We start from the raw sequence: 16,786 nt of genomic DNA on the forward strand, positions 1-16,786 counted from the left end.
TTAGTGCTTTATTGCAATCATGTCTGTATCTAAAATGGGCAAACAGCCAAAAGAACTAATTTGATGATAAACCTCAGATGTCATAGAAATGGATCATGGATATCTGCTGTCTCGAGGTCTTGACTGAATAATTTTGTGGGAGCCCAGTCAAGCACTAGTCTAATATTTTGTGTGGTCATGATGATCTTTAATCAATTATGTAACATTAAAGAGCAAAAATAACCTCTGGTACCACAGGCCAATGAGTTTTAAACTGTATATAAATAGCATCACCACCCTTATTATTCCATTTGTTAGTTTGCCTTCCCTTTTGCCAAAACTGAGTAAATTACAGCCCAAACAGACTGATATTTCATTTGTGTTGTATTTTTGTTGCGGTTTACATTTCAGACCAATAGGCGGCAGCACATGCTGCAGTTGTTACCACAGAAACAATCTGAAGAAGAAGAAAAAGAACCAATCAGCGCTCACCCTTTCGTCTGATTTCCAGCCAATCAGCGTCACCTTGTTAGAATTTCAAACAGTCCCCCGCCATGATTGTTGTGTTTTTCAGGCTGTCCGTTGCGCAGTAAGTATTTTACTGGACGGCCAGACGAGCAAGTTTGTTTTTATACGCGTTTTTTTTTTTAAAAAAAGAGCAAGGTAAGATAAACGTGTAATAATAATTTTATGTTATCCAAATAGCTAGTTTAAATTTTTGGCTGCTAACCGAACAGCTAGCTTAATTTAAAGCTTCCTCTTGCTTCATGACCGAACACTGCGGTAACGTTAGTGAGCTCAACTAGCTAACCTTAGTTGAAGCTCTTGAGCTAATTTTAGTAGCAAACTTGTTGACGTTATATTTTGCACTAAAGTTATAGCAGTTTTTACGGACTTTATTTTTAATGAGAGCTAGCTTTGGCGGTTAATGTTAACGTTAGCTAACTTAGTCACTGTCCGTTGTCGAAGTTAAGTAACGTTATGGGCTTTGATAAAGAAGCTAGCTCAACCACTGCTTTGAACTTAGTAACGTTACGTTGTGTACATTGTTCAGTGTGACTTTATACACACACAAGGTTACAACTTGTGGTCACTCGCGTTCTTGTACATTTTCGCCATACTTATGTGTGTCCTTTGACCAAGTTTGGTTGATATAACCTTGGTGAGTGCTAGGATATTTGAATGTTTGTGCCTCACGTTGTTCTGTGAGAGGGGCGTGCTCGTTTCAGGTTACATCCTGATGGTTATGATGTGTGTTAACTATACACTTAATTAAGAAAATTAAATACAATATCAGGAGTAGAAAGTCAAAGCCTTTTGTTTTTTATTACCCACAGTCACCAGATACTAGTTGGGTTATTATAGCTGATCACAGCAAAAAACGGATGTCAATATGTTTGCTATTACAACTCCAGTTTCTGATTAGTAGACCCTGATCACTGTTATAACCTCAATTTCAAACTGCTTGTACTTGTAGTTTTTCATTTTTGTGCCAGGTAACATGACTAATAGCACATCCAATATGATGCACCTCATTAACCTGTAACAACTGTCACGCCCCTGTAATACATCATACTCTGTTCCTCTTCCTCTTTAATCCAGATACCTGAACATGGATTCTCGATTTGCCCACTTGCGCCAGCGGGACACCAGCGTGTCAATGCTGAGGGTCAAAATGTCCCGCAGGAGATCCCAGTCCCAGAAAGAGAACCGAGATCGCGCTGTTAACACGCGCAGGCAGCTGGACAAGCTCCCAGAGCTGGAAATGTCCTGCCTGGATGCCTCCATTGCAGTGGCCAACATGTCAACCATTCAGGAGAAGACAGTGAACAAGGGAAAATCTGCTACAAGTATGGCTTCATTTCCTCTCACAGTTACAGCTTGAGCCTAATAATGTGTTCACAGGGAGGCACCCACAGCAATAACCCTCCATTTTCTTCACAGACATAGCTGGGGAAGAGAGGATGAAACAGCTTGAGCGCTGGAAGGAGCGTAAGGCTCTTGAGAAGGAGAAGGAAAAGAGAGAAAAGGAGCGTAAAGGGGTATTTAAGACTGGCATGTATCATCCAAAGGACACCCTTATCATTGCCTCTCTGCCCGCAGTCCCAGCTGCCTCAACAAGAGCTAAAGAGGTGAGAGAGAGGACTCTTCAGTAGACCAGTTTACACTATCTACTGTGAATAATTATGACATTAACAACATGTTATATATGCTTGTCTTTCAGAAAAAAGTGAACACAGCTCCATCCCAGAGTGCCAGAGTGACTCGTTCAATGAAACAGCAGCAGCCAGTGCAGAGGGTATGACTTCCTCTAACATACCTGTCTCCTGTGTTCCCATATTAACTTCCACAAAACTGAAATCTAATATGCACTTTGTTGCATTGCTTTTCTTTTGCCACATTTTCTACAGCCTCTGAAAATGCAGGATCCAAATACTGTGGCAAAGAAAGGTAAATAATTTGGACTGTCCCTTTTTTATTTTAAATGAAGCATACTGTCCTCTGCAACCTGGTGTATTTTTAGATCTGACTTCTCACTCCTCCCATAGCTCAACCTGCTGCGGAGAGGTCAACCAGGAGCCGGGCCGCTCTTGTCAAGCCTGCACCTGTACCTGCACCAGCCAAGACCAAAGTTTGTGCAGGTTTGTAATAAGAAGAAAAATCCTTACACATAACTAGACCTTGAGACCGGCTATCGTGTTGATTTCAACCTATTGTGTTTCCTTATTTGCATCTCAATCTGTGTCTCTGTGTCATGCCATCCTACCATAGTGGAGCCTGTTGCACGAGCTTTGCCGACCAGATCAGCCAACAGGCCTCCTGTTACAGCAGCGCCTGCGGTGAAAGACAAACCTAAGGGCAAATCTGCAGGTACACACTACAGCTACACTGTTGCCAAGGCTATCGTTTAAGTATTTATTTATTCATTTTTTGTTCTTTGAGTTAAAAACTGGAAAAGCACAGAAGCTGCGACCATCAAAGCAAACAGAGAGAGGTGCTATTATTCTATGTTACTGCTCTTAATATTCTTAAATGCCTCTCCTCACCCTCAGATGTAAGAACCACAAGGAGCAGAGTGTTTGTCAACCATGTGGCCCCCTCTTCTGACAGAGATGGGAACTGCAAAGGTATCATTCAGTGTTGGTTAAAAGCTGAATAGTTCCACTTTTCCCACCTGAACAATTGTTTTAACTTATTTTGTGTATCTCTCCTTTAATATGCAGCAGCTGTTGACAACACTGTCAAGCCTGCTGTGCCCAAGGTGAGTATTTCTGTGAGTTTTACACATTAATCAATTAGTTAAATGAATCACCAACTAATTTGATTATTGATTTTATCGGTTTCAGTAATCAAATCAATTGATTAATCAAGAAAATAATCGTTAGTTGCCCCCCAAGTATAACCAGTAACCTGTCAATTAATTAGTTTGCTGTTTCCTTCCTTGTCTACCTGAAGGAGCCTGAGATGCAGGAGCCAGAGGATAAACCTCATCCCCCCAGCCCGGCACCCTGTTCTGAGGAGGAAGATATGGTAGTGGACCAAACTCCGGCTGACTCTGTCCCTGCTGCGAATCCTGTTGAAGCCCCATCCTCTGCATCTTCTTTTGCTCCAGCGGGTTTTGTATTCCAGGCTCCCACTGGCTTGTCGTCCTTCAAGTTCGATCCTCTCACTCCTCGCTCAGCAGACGCCTTCCTTACACCAAGGTCCTTATAGATGTTTTTTTGTTGTTGTTGTTGTTGTTGTTGTTGTAAACTTTAAAATTTTTATATTGCTGCATGTAAGAATGTTTGTAAAACTAAAAATTGGAGTTGCTTCCTATCTCAAAGCTGTGTTGTTACTCCTCCTTTCTAGCCCCAGCTTCACTCTTCCAGAGGTCCCTGCTCTCAACTTTGAGCCTAAGGATGAGCTAAGCGAACCCTCCCCACCTAAATCTCCTCGCCGCTCTCCTCCTCATACATCTCCCACAATGGCCCCGCTGACTCCAGGCAGCCCCCTGGAATCAAAGCATGATGTACCATACTTCAGGTGGCATACCCTATTTACCTTTCTAGTAATCTATTCTTCAGCGTTTCCAATCATTTTTAGTTGATTGAGACGTTTTACAATCATTTCTTCTTTTGTATATTATCCAGGTCAGAAATTGCCAATGAGACAGACAGACTGACGGCACTGTCTGTCCTCTGGGAGTCTAAAGTGGGGGATGAGTCCATCCCAGAAGAGAGTGAGTATCATACTGAACATGTGACTATATTTGGTGGTGTTCTAATTGGAAAAATGACATTGTTTCAAAACTGAGCAGTTGTAATTCAGTGTCGTTCTTGCTCCTGTCTGTTCAGTGAGAGACAGTATGCGCACAGCAGTCGGCCAAGCCAGGCTGTTGATGAAGGAGCGCTTCAAACAGTTCAGCGGTCTGGTGGACGACTGTGAGCTGGGCCGAGGGGAGAAGATCACCACCTGCACTGACCTGCAGGGTTTCTGGGACATGGTGTATTATCAGGTGAGTGCCTCACAAGAGAGGGCACAAAAATTGTTTCAGACACCATAAGGAGAAATATAACTATCTGTTTTGTACTTGCGCAATGGTTCAGGTAGAGGACGTCAACAAGAAGTTTGATGCTCTCAAAGAGGCAGAGAGCCGAGGCTGGGTGGAGGAGCACAAGCCACCACCAACACGACAGCGGAAAGTAGTGAAGGTGAAGACTCTTTGCATTCTGAATATTTTACTATATAAACACACATACATTTTAAAATGGGTGTGTTAAGGGGCAAAATGTGTCATGCCTCTCCTTGTACTTTTGACAGAAAGCACCTGCACCTGCTAAGCCAACAGGAACCAAAGCAGCAGCCAAGTCTCGCCTGGCTGCTGTGAAAGCAGCCATGAAAGCCAAACAGCAGGCAGAGAAAGAGACAAAGGATGCTGGGAACGATGAGGACAAACCCAGTCTGAACCCTCAGGAACCACAACCCCAAGCAGAGCCCCAACAGGCCGATGCAGTGGTCTTTGATGGAGGTTTCTTTCAAGTGGAGAGCCCAGCCAAACCATCAGGTGGGAGACAAGTAACTACTCGACAGAGGCCTTGCTTTTCATGTCATGTGTCCATGTTTGTGTGTGTGTGTTGTGTTGCTGGACTAATAACTGTGTCGTTATGTTGTTTCTGTAGGTTCATTGAGGCGATCCAGCCGTTTGAGCGCTGCCATGCTGCCTCAGGCCTCTCCCTCCTCCAACTACCTCTCACCAAGAAGAGTCACTCGGCGATCCCTCGCACTGGCACAAACCCCCGTTCACACCATCTCCTCTCCTGCTCAGCCCGTCCACACTCCCGCCCACTCCCGTCTTACCCTCAGCCAAACCCCAGCACAAGCACCAAAGTCTCAGTGCGGCACCCCTCAGTCATCCCACACCAGAAAGGACACTGCAAATGTCTCCCTTTGTTTCTCACCTGTCAGAGAAGTGCTGTCAGATGGCACCCAGCCTGAAGGAAGCCCTGCTCAGCAGCCAGAAACAGTCTCAACACAGGAAAACACTGCTTCCGTTCCTGCATTGAGCACACCCATACCTGTACATTCACTTCCGTCCATTTCTGTGGTCGAGGAGCAAGATGAACCCTCTGAAGGTGTCGATGTTGACCTCCCTGTCTCTCCACGGCTTTCCCTCTCTCCATGCAAATCACCTCCAGCAGTCTCCCAGGCCCCAGAGCCCTCAGCATCTCTGAGTTTCATGTTGTCACCCTGTGTGACTCCCTGCCAGCCTCCCATTGCCCCCTCTCCTGCTGTGCAAGCCCAGCCATCTGTGTGTTATACTCCAGACAGCTCAGTTGTTGAGGTAGGGGCATTTTCAGTCCTCCTTTTTTTTTTTTCCTTTATTTTTTTTTTTTGTTTAAAAAATCTTAGTCCGGCCAGAAAACTTTACAACTAACAAGTTATTCTCTTGTATTATCAGGAAATTCCTGGGTTGGACTTTGAGCGTTACCTCCAGCCTTCACAGAGATGCAGCTTGTCACCTCGGGCCACGGTTGCCGTAGAGCTGTCCCCCATGGCAGCAGATATAGAAATGGAGAGTCCCAGAAGTCAGTCAGAGTACTTGCTTACTCAGCAGGAACCAGGTATGATTGATGCTTATAGCACTGTGCATGCACACACACACACTAGTTTGATGTGAGAAAAATTTAGGATTCATTTTTAAGAAATTTGGGTGGTACTAACTGCTTTTTTCATGCACTGAGCTTTGTTCTTACAGAGGTTTATTTTAAGCTGTTACACATTGTGCATCTTCACTCACTGTCATGCTCGCTTCTCACTGTTACCACAGCACATCCAGCGGTGTCTTCGGTGTTCACTCTTCAGTCACCACAGGTCAAAGATTTTCCTTTTTTAAAACTTTCTGTCTTTCTAAATATAGATTTTTAAATCCAATGGTAGTTTTTTTTTTCTTCATTGCAGTGTTCTTATTGCTGAATATTCTAACTGTATTTATGTTTGTGCATTTTTTAGGCCCAGACAGTCGAGTCTGACATGCTTCTCTTTACCCCGGACCTGAAGGACCGGATACGCCAGTCCATCTGTCCAAGTGACCTTATGGTCTTCACCCCTCCCCTCTAATGTGTAGCAAAGAGTTCTGTTACCTGCTGTTAAATCTTTTATTTTGACATACTGATTACTCTTTTTACTGTCTTTGAAAAAAAAAAGTATCTGAGTGAGTGTGTTTTATTTTTACATCACTAGAAAATAGTTTTGTCTTATAATTAAAGTTCAGGCTACAACAAGAAAATGACCGTTACTCTTCATTTACATCCAAACAGAAGTCAGCAGTTCACTCGATGCTTTTATTACTCACCATATTTAAAGGCTCTATTCATTCTGTTTGTTTTAAGATTGTGGAAAGTTCAAATACAGGATAGTGTGCTTCATCCTACATTCGTCAGGTTTCTCATTTCTCTTCTGAGACTTCTGTCATTCATCAAAGCTCCAAATGCCCCCTCTCCCTGTAACACAATAATACAGTACAGCCATGAAGACTACACATGTTGGTGGCACAATAGTGATGATTTGGGACTTGGTGGGGTCCACATCCAAGAGGCAGAGCTAATACTGGAATGGAAACTGCAGGCAGGACAGGTGATAAGGCGCCATCTGGTGGCTGTTTATGCATGAGAACTGTCCTCAATTTCTCAATACAAATTTTTATTGTAACATAAATTGAAATATTAACAGGGTGTCAGCAGATCCTTAAAATGTCTTGAATACAATTTTATTAATATTAGGACTTAAAAGTCATTAAATAGTCTCAAATTTGAATTTGTGATGTCTAAATTGCAACAAACATTTTATCTTGTCATTTATTGATCTTTTACTTTCTTTTTGTCAAAATGAGTCAAGCTCTTCTGCACGATGGTACACATTTCTGGTATTCTATATCTTTAAATCTACTGCTGAACCTAAAACTGTCCTTTTACTTTACATTTGCACTTAACCTGTTGTCAAAATATAGATTAAGCTAGCTCACTCCCATAACCATATTCTTAAATGAAACCTACCTCTGCACTGGAACACATGTATACTACTTGGCTTTATACTAACCTGCAACACTTCAATTAGAAAATCATATGTCTAATATCATTCTTAAATGTGGTTAAAAATTATCTTTAAAAGTAGGGCTGGGTGTTACATCAGTTCTGGATATTGTAATATTGCAAGTGTTGTATTTTCCTGGTTGTAAAGGCTGCATTACAGTAAAGTGATATCATTTTCTGAACTTGTCACCTGTTCTTTTATTTTTGTCTTTACCCACTTAGTCATTATATCCACATTACTGATGATTATCAAAAATCTCATTGTATAGCTATTTTATGAAATCACCAGTAGTCAACTCTGCAGCGTCAAAATTGAGATATTTGGCCAAAAATATTGTGACATTTCATTTTCTCCATATCACCCAGCCCTATTTTAAAGGTCTGACACCTGCAGACACACTGATTAAGCCTGTAATGCTGCATTCTATTTAGTTCAGTCAAAGTAAATGTATATTGGTGACATGTCAAATACAGAAAAGTGATTTTTCTTTGGATAACAAATAACTCATGAAACTTGTCTGTCAAACTCATATTCAGCCTCCACAATAGACTCAAACATGGGCTGTTTCACTTCAGACTGTTTCTACACTTGTCAACCAACAATGTACACAGTAAGGAAATCTCAGATTTAGTCCATGAAGTTTGTCCTTTGGTGGGAGCAAAATCACTTGTTAAATCTTAGGAGAAATGATACAGTACATACAGTATAAACTAATGCATTGACTGCATATTACAGTCAAATAACTAATTCCCTTAACTTGTAGTTCAGCAGAGGTGTTCTACCTGGCTCTTTGCTGGGCCTTGGCCAGAGCAATGTCTCTGGGCCTCCTGGCGGAGCTTCTCCTCCTTCATGTTATTAGACACTAACTGGTTATGTTCAAAAGCTGGGAAGAAAAAGTGGTTGAAGAATTGATGGATGTTTTTTTTCCAGAGCTCCACTTCACAGTCTTTGGTCTCCAGTCTATTGGTGTGCACATGTTTTCCTTCACCTCTCTGCCCTCTTGTGTGCTCTAGAGAAAATATGACTTATTATAATATGCATTAGACCAAACAATACATTATTTGAAAGAGCCAGAAAATATAGAGGAACAAAATATACCTGCAGACTGAGGTTTCTCACTGATTTCATTCACATGTTGTTGACTCTTCACTTCTTGGGCAGTGGATAATTCTGCTGAATCACTTGTCTATGATGAGAGCAAATATAAACATGAACAGATGGGGTGTAACAACACTGATATCAATACTTCTTTTTCTTTTTTTTGTATGAGAGTTTGCATGTTTCAACTAACCTCCACTGACTTGAGGTTGGAGATTTCAGGAGTGATGGTGGAGCTCAGTGAAGCTGCCACCTGGACAGAGAAAAATGAAAAAAGCCCTCGTGTTTAGTTTTCTTGTGCAGAATTCCCAGCTTTCCTGCATAGTTTTACAGTGTGCTGGAACAACTACACTGTACATAGAGTGGGTACGGGGTGCAGAGGCCATGGGGGGCTAGAGAAAGGAACTGACCGACTGAGTGGAGCTGTTTGCTGTCTGCAACATGTTCTCGCTGGATTCCACCTCAGGTTGATTCCTCCTGGCCTCAGCCTCAGGACTGGAGGGCAGCTTGCTTTCCTCCAGGTGTTCAGAAACCTGCTGACACTTCACCTCAGCAGAGCCCAGAAGCACCTCAAAAAACTCCAGGAATGTAATCTGAAGCAGGAGGAGTGGGACAACAACACAAGTGATACATAGGGGGGAAGGAGTGCACACAAAACAGTGAGATGAATGCTTATCTGTAAATGGGCACAAAAATATAATGAAAGAGTCAACTGGTGTACACACTCTACCTCCAGATCCAGACAGGCAGACAGATTGCTGGGGTCATGGCTCTCTGCTGTGATGATCTGCAACAGTCTCGCTGTGGTCAGGTTGCTGTCCAGCAGATGGAGATCCTGACCGGAGTTACAATAAAATATCCAAATGAATAAATGTACTGAACGCTGGTTTGTTTTTCCAATCATACAGGGTTCAACGCTAAGTTTTTTTTTTTCACTTGCCCGGTTGGGCAAGTTGGTCAGAGATCTACTTGCCCGAAGTCAGTTTTTACTTGCCCTATAAAAATTGTTTAATTTAAGCGGCTATCAATTAACAAAGACTGCAGTTATTTTCATGTTATGCAATCTTTATTCACACTGTATTTATTAATTAAAACAACATATGTCATGTATTGTAGCTTAATTCCTACACAAATATGACAGTGTCAGGGCTTAAAGTGAAAAATTTGTCAATCGTTCTCCGTCTATAATTTTGCGCCCTACTTGAGCCATGCCCACCTCTATTTATTTTTCACCCCTCTCTCCAGTTCTGCTGTATTAACACCGGGTTTAATATATTTTGCTTCCATCTCTCTGCCCTGCTCTACTCTACTTCAACGCTACTTAGCTCTCTCTCTACTCTACCAGTAGACTACCACATCCACCTATTGCACAAAACGCACACAGCAGTGTTTCCCCTAGGATGGAGTTGTAGCAGCGGAGGTGAAGCACACGCATGAAAAATAATTTTCACATGCGTGAAACTTTTTTGTATGCTTGCAAAGCACAGCCTGCTGGGATGTTTCTGTGTATCTACTGGCACCAGAAGGGCTCTTTAGGACTAAGTGCATACAGTACATGTGTGCACAGTATGAGCAGGTGAAATGTCTGTCTAGCTTACATATGAGGTGTCTCAAGATTTAGGAACATACAATTGTATTGAATATAATAACAGTAAAAAGTCACTTGACATGCTGCTGTTTTGTGCCATGACCTATTTAAGTGTTGGAAGTTGTTATTTACGTGACAACGCCTGAATGCAACACAAGCTCAGCAGGAGTGCCGTGCTGCGCTGCTCTGCGAGCAGTGTGTTTGTCTGTGCGTAACAGCAGTCTGTTGATGTTTATTTACACAGTGTCCATAACAATAACTTCGTCAGCTGACAAACTGCACCGGGCTCGGGGTCAGGTTTGGTCAGGAAAATGCGGCCCGAGCCACTCTAGCGTGCTCACCTGTGTGTGTGTGAACTCCGCCGTGCGCGATACAGAGAGCAGAGGAGAATTGTTAACGTGTGACCATGTAGAGACAGAAATGACACGATGACATAACACCATAAATAGTATATTGTTATGTTATTATATGAAGCGTTCGTCGCGCAAAATAATATCAATGGGGGCTGTGGGCAGGACATTGTTACACAGCTGTGCCTGTGACTTCAGGCAGAGAGACCGCTGCATCAGAGCCGAAGGAGCACGTTTTAAAATACATTTATTTTATCAATTAGTTATTAACTTTTACTATTTTTTGGAACTTGCCCGACCGGGCAAGTGAGTTTACATGCCCGACCTTGAGTTTTACTTGCCCTGGGCAATCGGGCAATCCTTATTGTTGAGCCCTGTCATATGATGTTGATTTAAAAGTCTAGTGTGTAGGAGTTAGCGGAATCAAGCAATGAAGTTGCAGAACTGAAACTTCTCACTTATGCCAAGCGTATAGGAGAACTACAGTGGCAGACACGAAAACGTGAATGGGTCAATCTAGCACTCAGAATTGAGCAGCCGTCTAAAACAGAACAGAAACTGCATTCATTTCTTTTGTTAAACTGGTCAAATAAATATAAGAAGCAGTTATGTGCATGGTAATCTTTGTGTTACCGTCTATTGCACCTTGAACATCCACAGCAGGTGTCGGCAGGTCATGGTCTGGTCATCTCTGGGAGCTCCACTCGCTTTGCAGTGAGCCTGATAGACTTCCCAGCACTTCTTTAAGTAGCTCACAGTAACCACTGCACAGTCTGGCTGCCTGAACAGGAAACCTGGATCAACACAGCTGTAGTTAATGAGAACGACAACTACTGCATAATACAGAGCTAAGCAAAGGTGTTCAATCAGTTTATGTAAGTGTTTCGCATCTTCACTCTTCTTTGCAGGTTTGCAAGTTCTTCCTTCATCTAATGTGTGTGTGTGTGTGTGTGTGTGAGAGCCTATAATATTACATTGTTCGCACCTTTTACATTCTTAGCATTAGGAAGGATGTTGTCTGTCATCAGTCTGGAAAAGCAGGCAGCCAGAAGGTTTTTTTGTGACCTGCAAAAAGAGGAGAAGTGATGTTTCTTATGTCAAAATCAGATCAGTAATCTCTTCTCAAAACTGTGTCCTTGTGTAATTCCTGCTGGGGTTGTTATTTTGTGTCCCCATGTTGCTTTCTGAGTGAAAACTTTGAAACTCTAACATCACTGGTGTTCATTTATAGCTTGAATAACACCTATGCTTTTGGCTAAATGCTAAAGTCACCAGGCTATGCTCACAATTACAATGCTAACATGCTGCTGTTAAGCAGCTATAATGTTTACCATGTTCACCAACTTAGTTTAGTGTGTTAGCATGCTAATCTGCTAATTAATACAACTACAAAGTACAGCTGAAGCTAATGAGGAATGTGATTTTTTGCAGGCAGTCATAAAACAAACTACTAGACAAGTCAAAATTCTGACCGGATGATTGTGTGTACAGATAACTTAATTGTAGCACTATAGTTAAAGTCAGGGGATCATTACAGTCATTAGGATTTATCCTCTAGGGACCTTGAATGTCTCCACAACATGTCATGGCAATCTATCCATTAGTTGTAAAGATATTTCAGTCTGGCTCAAAGTGATGGACCAGCTGACTGACTAATATTGCCATCCCTAGAAGCATGGCTAAAAGACTGCTTTTCTTGGATACTTAAAAGCTCAAAATTACTCAAGTCATCCCTTACACCATGTCCTTATGGTAGATGTGGTAGGCCACAACCACTAGACAGCTGAGGAGCTGGCGCAGAAGCATGGGAGTGTAAGGAGAGTGGATGTCTGCTGTTGTCGCATCCTCTGAGACACACAGAGTAAAAAAATTAAGTACAAAAATACTCTAATTATGAACCAATCACTGTCCTGTATATGTGAGGTGGATCAAGTATGTGAGAGAGTCTAAGTGCTAGTTCTTCTCACCTCTGATTAAATGATCTATCTGTGTCAGAGTGATGCCCTGATGGTGGACGTTACAGTCTTTGAGCAGGCGCCACAGCTGCAGGCGGGACAGCAGGAAGGTGTTATCAGGGGAGCGGGTGTGGCCAAGTCTGCTGTAGAAACTATAGATGGACCTGAGCTCTCTGTCTTGCCTCAGCACCACAAACTCCACCTGTTACACGAGTCAGTGTGAGGCAGGAACTGGGGTGAAAATAAAACAGGGTTCCTACAGCTTAAGGCAAGTCACACAAGTCAGTTTTACAACAACCAAAACTAAAGTTAAAAAAACATGAACCAGCATCAGTTATGGGGGATTGAGGACAATTTTGTCCATGTGTTTATTGTAACAAAACATATGACAGAACTAAGAAATACCTGTCGATTGGTGGCTGTTTTTTTTTAAGCGATTTTGTGTCTCACTGCAAGTGGAATTCCACCGCCATCACGCTGAAACTTTCTGCATAAATACACTGAGCCTCCTATGAGTTACCTTAAGCCAGTTTCAGCCATAAAATCTTTTTATTTATTTAAGATATTTTTTGCCTTTAATCGACAGGAGAGTGAAGTGTGAAGGGGGAGAGAGAGAGGGAGAGACATGCAGCAAAGGGCCACAGGCTGGACTCGAACCCGGGCCGCTGCGGCAACAGCCTTGTACATGGGGCGCCTGCTCTACCACTAAGCCACCGACGCCCTCATGCCATGAAATCTTGGTAAAATAGCTATTTTTTGTTAAATATACACTTCTCCATGTTGTCCAGAGTACAGTGACAGATAGCTGAATGTTGGTTCTGCTACCTTGATCTGGATTTTACATCAGAAAAAATGATTCATACAGTCCTACTTCCCATGCTTTGGAAGATTTATTTAAGACATTTTCATACCAATAACAACTGAGTTTTTATAAATGAATGAATTCAGTGCCTTTTAAGACTTTTTAAGGATCTGCGGGAACCCTGTAAACATCATATGTTGACATTGTTGCAGTGTGAAGTGGGACCTGACCTGTTTACGCTCCGTGTCGCGCTTTCTCTCTGGGATTTTCTCCAGAAGACATTCAATGTTCAAAGTCATGTCTGGTCCCAAGATAGATGAAACTGTAATAAGATACAAAATTGTAAGCCATTGTACTGTGTGTGATTTCAGACTGTGACACTGTTATTTATCTCCTTGACAAACATTTTAAACAGAGGTCATGTACTATAGGTATTTTACCAGGTGGAGGAATAGGATCTTTCTTCCCATTCAGGTTGTGCATTGTCTGATGGTCCAAACACTCTCCTTCAAAAACACGCCCATCCTCGAAAGTGAATTTCCCCTATGAACCATACAATCATTTTTAGAATTCTTGGAATTACATACATGTGTGTATTACAGGTGAGCACTGACTTTAAAATGGATGCCAGGTTTTTCACCCTGAATTAACTGAATTTAGGGATATGTGTATTTCACTAAGAGAGGCAATACTGTGATTAACCTTCCCATGTTTTTTATTCATCCTCCATTCTTGTTCGTAGATTGCACCACCAGCGTAGTAAAAGGTTCCCTGCCCATGCCTCTGACCCTGAACAAAATCCCCTGTGTACTGATTGCTCTGGGAATACTGAGATCCGTCTGCTCGCCTCAGGATCCAGGTGTGTGTGCCTCGTCCATGCTGCCAGAGAGCAGAGCATAAACAGGTTTTAAGGAGGATAAAAAGCAATTGTCCTGGAGTGCAATATGGATATTTTGCAATCAGTGGTGTGCTTTGATACCTGGACTCCGTTCTGCCACATCCCAACATACTGCTGTCCCAGCTTAAGCCACCTCATCGTCCCCTCTCCATGTCTCAGGTTGTTCTTCCACTCACCAGAGTAAGTGTTACCAGACAGGTAGCTGTTGGGAAACAGATGTCACCTTTGGGAAGTTCAAATGTAACTCTGGTTACAGATAGGATGATGTTCTCCATACGTACCGTCTCACTCCCCATCCCTCTCTGTTGTTCTTCACCCAGTCTCCTTTATACCAAGAGGTCTTATCCTGGTTATAAAACACCGTACCCTGACACAAAAACACCCAGTTACAAAATTAAATCTTAAAAAAGAATCTGATTTTAATTGGTGGATCATACCTTTCCGTGCCTCTTGCCCTGATCCCACTTCCCCGTGTATGTCACTCCATTTTTTGCACATTTGTAAGTTCCAGTCCCATGTCGTATACCGTTGTACACTTCACCCTTATAAGAGCTGCCGTCCGGCCAGGTGTAGGCGCCCTGGCCCATGGGCTTGTTGCACACAAATTCTCCCTGTTGGATTAAAAAGTCACTTTATTACTCCATTAGAACATTTATTACCCCTGTCATATTATTTTACCTTGCTCAAGTTTGTACACTTGGGTTACTGTAAAGTACTTTCTTTCAAAAACACTCAGTAAAATGTAAGGTCATTGCAGTTATAGTATGTGATCATTGTAGCCTACCTCATATTTCAATCCACCTGCCAGTGTGAGGATACCACATCCATCCATAAGTCCCTTGGAAAACATCCCCTTTAGACAAACAAAGAGACATTATGAAATAGTTTTATTTATCCTTATAGAAATTAGAGCGTCAAACACACATTTCCTGTTGAGAATATATTTTAAGCCATGTTAAAATGTATTCCTGTTATTGTATTACACAGGAGCATGACAACCAACTGCATTTAAATATATAGGTTAGCAATAAGGGAAGATGGGGTAAGATGCCCCTTTAAAAGATTTTCACTTCTGTGCAATTATAACACAATTAGCAACTCTGTGAAGTTATTTTAACCAACAGTCTGTTGGTTTATGCATCATCATCCTGCACATCTGCCCTGCAAAGGAGTGGTTTGTTCAGCTGAACACACTATAGGCCCTGCCTATATAATGCCTAAAGGATGTTTATACCAGGTGCTGCCAAAATAAGGCCAGGAAAATCATTAAGGATCCCAGCCACACGGAAAACTGCCTTTTCTTCTTGCTATGATCGGGAAGAAAGTACCTGTTACACAAGGTACACCAAGAAGTTCTGGAAGAGCATCAACCCTCAGGATGTAGGGATCCTGAATGAAGACTGTGTAAGACCCCATTCACCCCCCATATTCTTATATTAATTATTATTACACTTTTTTGAATATATAAATTGATGCAAGTGATGGTTTGCATTTCCCTTCTTATGTTTTTATCTGACAAATAAATTGATTTAATTGACTGACTGACATGCTAAACTCATACACAAATGTGTCTTAATTTTACATTTAATTGACTTGGTTCTTTTTTTTTTTTAACCTTTATTTATCCAGGAAGTCCCATTGAGATTGAAAATCTCTTTTATAAGAGAGACCTGGCCAAGGTAGCAGCCAATCCAATAAAGCCAATAAATTTTAGATCTTTTTGAAGACTGCTCCATGTTCTTGAGGGAGGCGTTTCCCAATCCTACCCTTCAATTTTATGCAGTTTCAAATAATTTGAATAAAGACTATTGTTGAGCCCACTGAAATATATTAGTGGTGGTTTAAAATAAATTTAAATATACTTCAAAACACTTATTTTATTTGGTTTAAAGGCACAATTTTAATTTAAGTAAATGGGCAATTAAATAGGCTAATATTCTACAATGCAAGTAGGTTGTGCATTTACTGTATTGTAAAATCAGACATATTGTCTTTCCGCGTGGTTTCAGAATGTATCTTGTTTGTAATAATACCTTGTACACATGGCCTCCTTCAAAACATGCAACCCCTTCTCCATGAAACCGGCTTTCACATGTTTCCCCTTCGTATCTGTCAATAACACCACAAACTTTTGTCAAAATGGCGCCTCAGGTCACGGGTCCCAAATTCATGAGTGCATTAAAAATAATTAAGCTTAATAAATGTTTTGAGTAATGACTTACTTTTGTACAATTAAGCAAAAAAGTGTGGGAAGTTCATAAATGTCGTCTTCTACAGGCTGCTCATCACTGTCAGGACGGTCATGGAGGTCAGGTTGGTTCACTGTTAAACCAGCAGAGCAGCTCTCTGACTTTATTTTTTCATCTTCCTCGGCTGTATGAGGCAGCTCTGAATTACCGCACGTCTTCTCCTTTTCCTGTTGATCGTTTTTTATCGTCGTTTTCTTCTTTTCCTTCCCTTGTGCCATTTTGCGCCGTTTATGTACCTCTCGTGCGAGCAAGGCTTCTCTCCATGGTAACGGTGGAGGACGCTTACAACTACGGC

At 41.8% G+C, this 16,786-nt stretch overlaps 2 protein-coding genes across 5 annotated transcripts; one reads left to right on the plus strand and one right to left on the minus strand.

Moving 5' to 3' along the window:
* The first annotated feature begins 516 nt into the window (after positions 1 to 516).
* dlgap5 (discs, large (Drosophila) homolog-associated protein 5) lies at positions 517 to 7,732 on the plus strand. 4 transcript variants are annotated; one of them, XM_033610501.2, is made up of 19 exons: positions 517 to 642; positions 1,582 to 1,829; positions 1,924 to 2,111; positions 2,204 to 2,278; positions 2,391 to 2,430; positions 2,529 to 2,621; positions 2,752 to 2,850; positions 3,033 to 3,107; positions 3,204 to 3,241; positions 3,436 to 3,683; positions 3,832 to 4,005; positions 4,113 to 4,201; positions 4,317 to 4,477; positions 4,569 to 4,673; positions 4,783 to 5,026; positions 5,142 to 5,803; positions 5,921 to 6,083; positions 6,290 to 6,333; positions 6,472 to 7,732. In XM_033610501.2, exons 2-19 carry the CDS (start codon positions 1,592 to 1,594, stop codon positions 6,577 to 6,579), a joined length of 2,844 nt encoding a protein of 947 aa, XP_033466392.1. In that variant the 5' UTR covers positions 517 to 642; positions 1,582 to 1,591; the 3' UTR covers positions 6,580 to 7,732. The 4 variants fall into 4 exon arrangements, with proteins under 4 accessions (XP_033466392.1, XP_078019667.1, XP_078019668.1 ...); XM_078163541.1 differs by having other exon boundaries at positions 3,207 to 3,241; XM_033610499.2 differs by having other exon boundaries at positions 549 to 568.
* A 36-nt stretch (positions 7,733 to 7,768) lies between these two features.
* On the minus strand, positions 7,769 to 16,730 carry rsph10b (radial spoke head 10 homolog B). The gene is made up of 18 exons (XM_033610505.2): positions 16,465 to 16,730; positions 16,276 to 16,351; positions 15,027 to 15,095; positions 14,680 to 14,853; positions 14,524 to 14,609; positions 14,324 to 14,444; positions 14,047 to 14,223; positions 13,785 to 13,887; positions 13,575 to 13,666; positions 12,555 to 12,744; positions 12,326 to 12,434; positions 11,573 to 11,652; positions 11,233 to 11,381; positions 9,380 to 9,484; positions 9,060 to 9,242; positions 8,843 to 8,902; positions 8,650 to 8,737; positions 7,769 to 8,560 (listed from the first exon to the last, which is right to left on the minus strand). Exons 1-18 carry the CDS (start codon positions 16,707 to 16,709, stop codon positions 8,316 to 8,318), a joined length of 2,352 nt encoding a protein of 783 aa, XP_033466396.2. The 5' UTR covers positions 16,710 to 16,730; the 3' UTR covers positions 7,769 to 8,315.
* Positions 16,731 to 16,786: the final 56 nt, after the last annotated feature.

The sequence above is a fragment of the Epinephelus lanceolatus genome, chromosome 21, assembly GCF_041903045.1.
Source record: "Epinephelus lanceolatus isolate andai-2023 chromosome 21, ASM4190304v1, whole genome shotgun sequence".
Lineage (NCBI taxonomy): Eukaryota > Metazoa > Chordata > Actinopteri > Perciformes > Serranidae > Epinephelus > Epinephelus lanceolatus.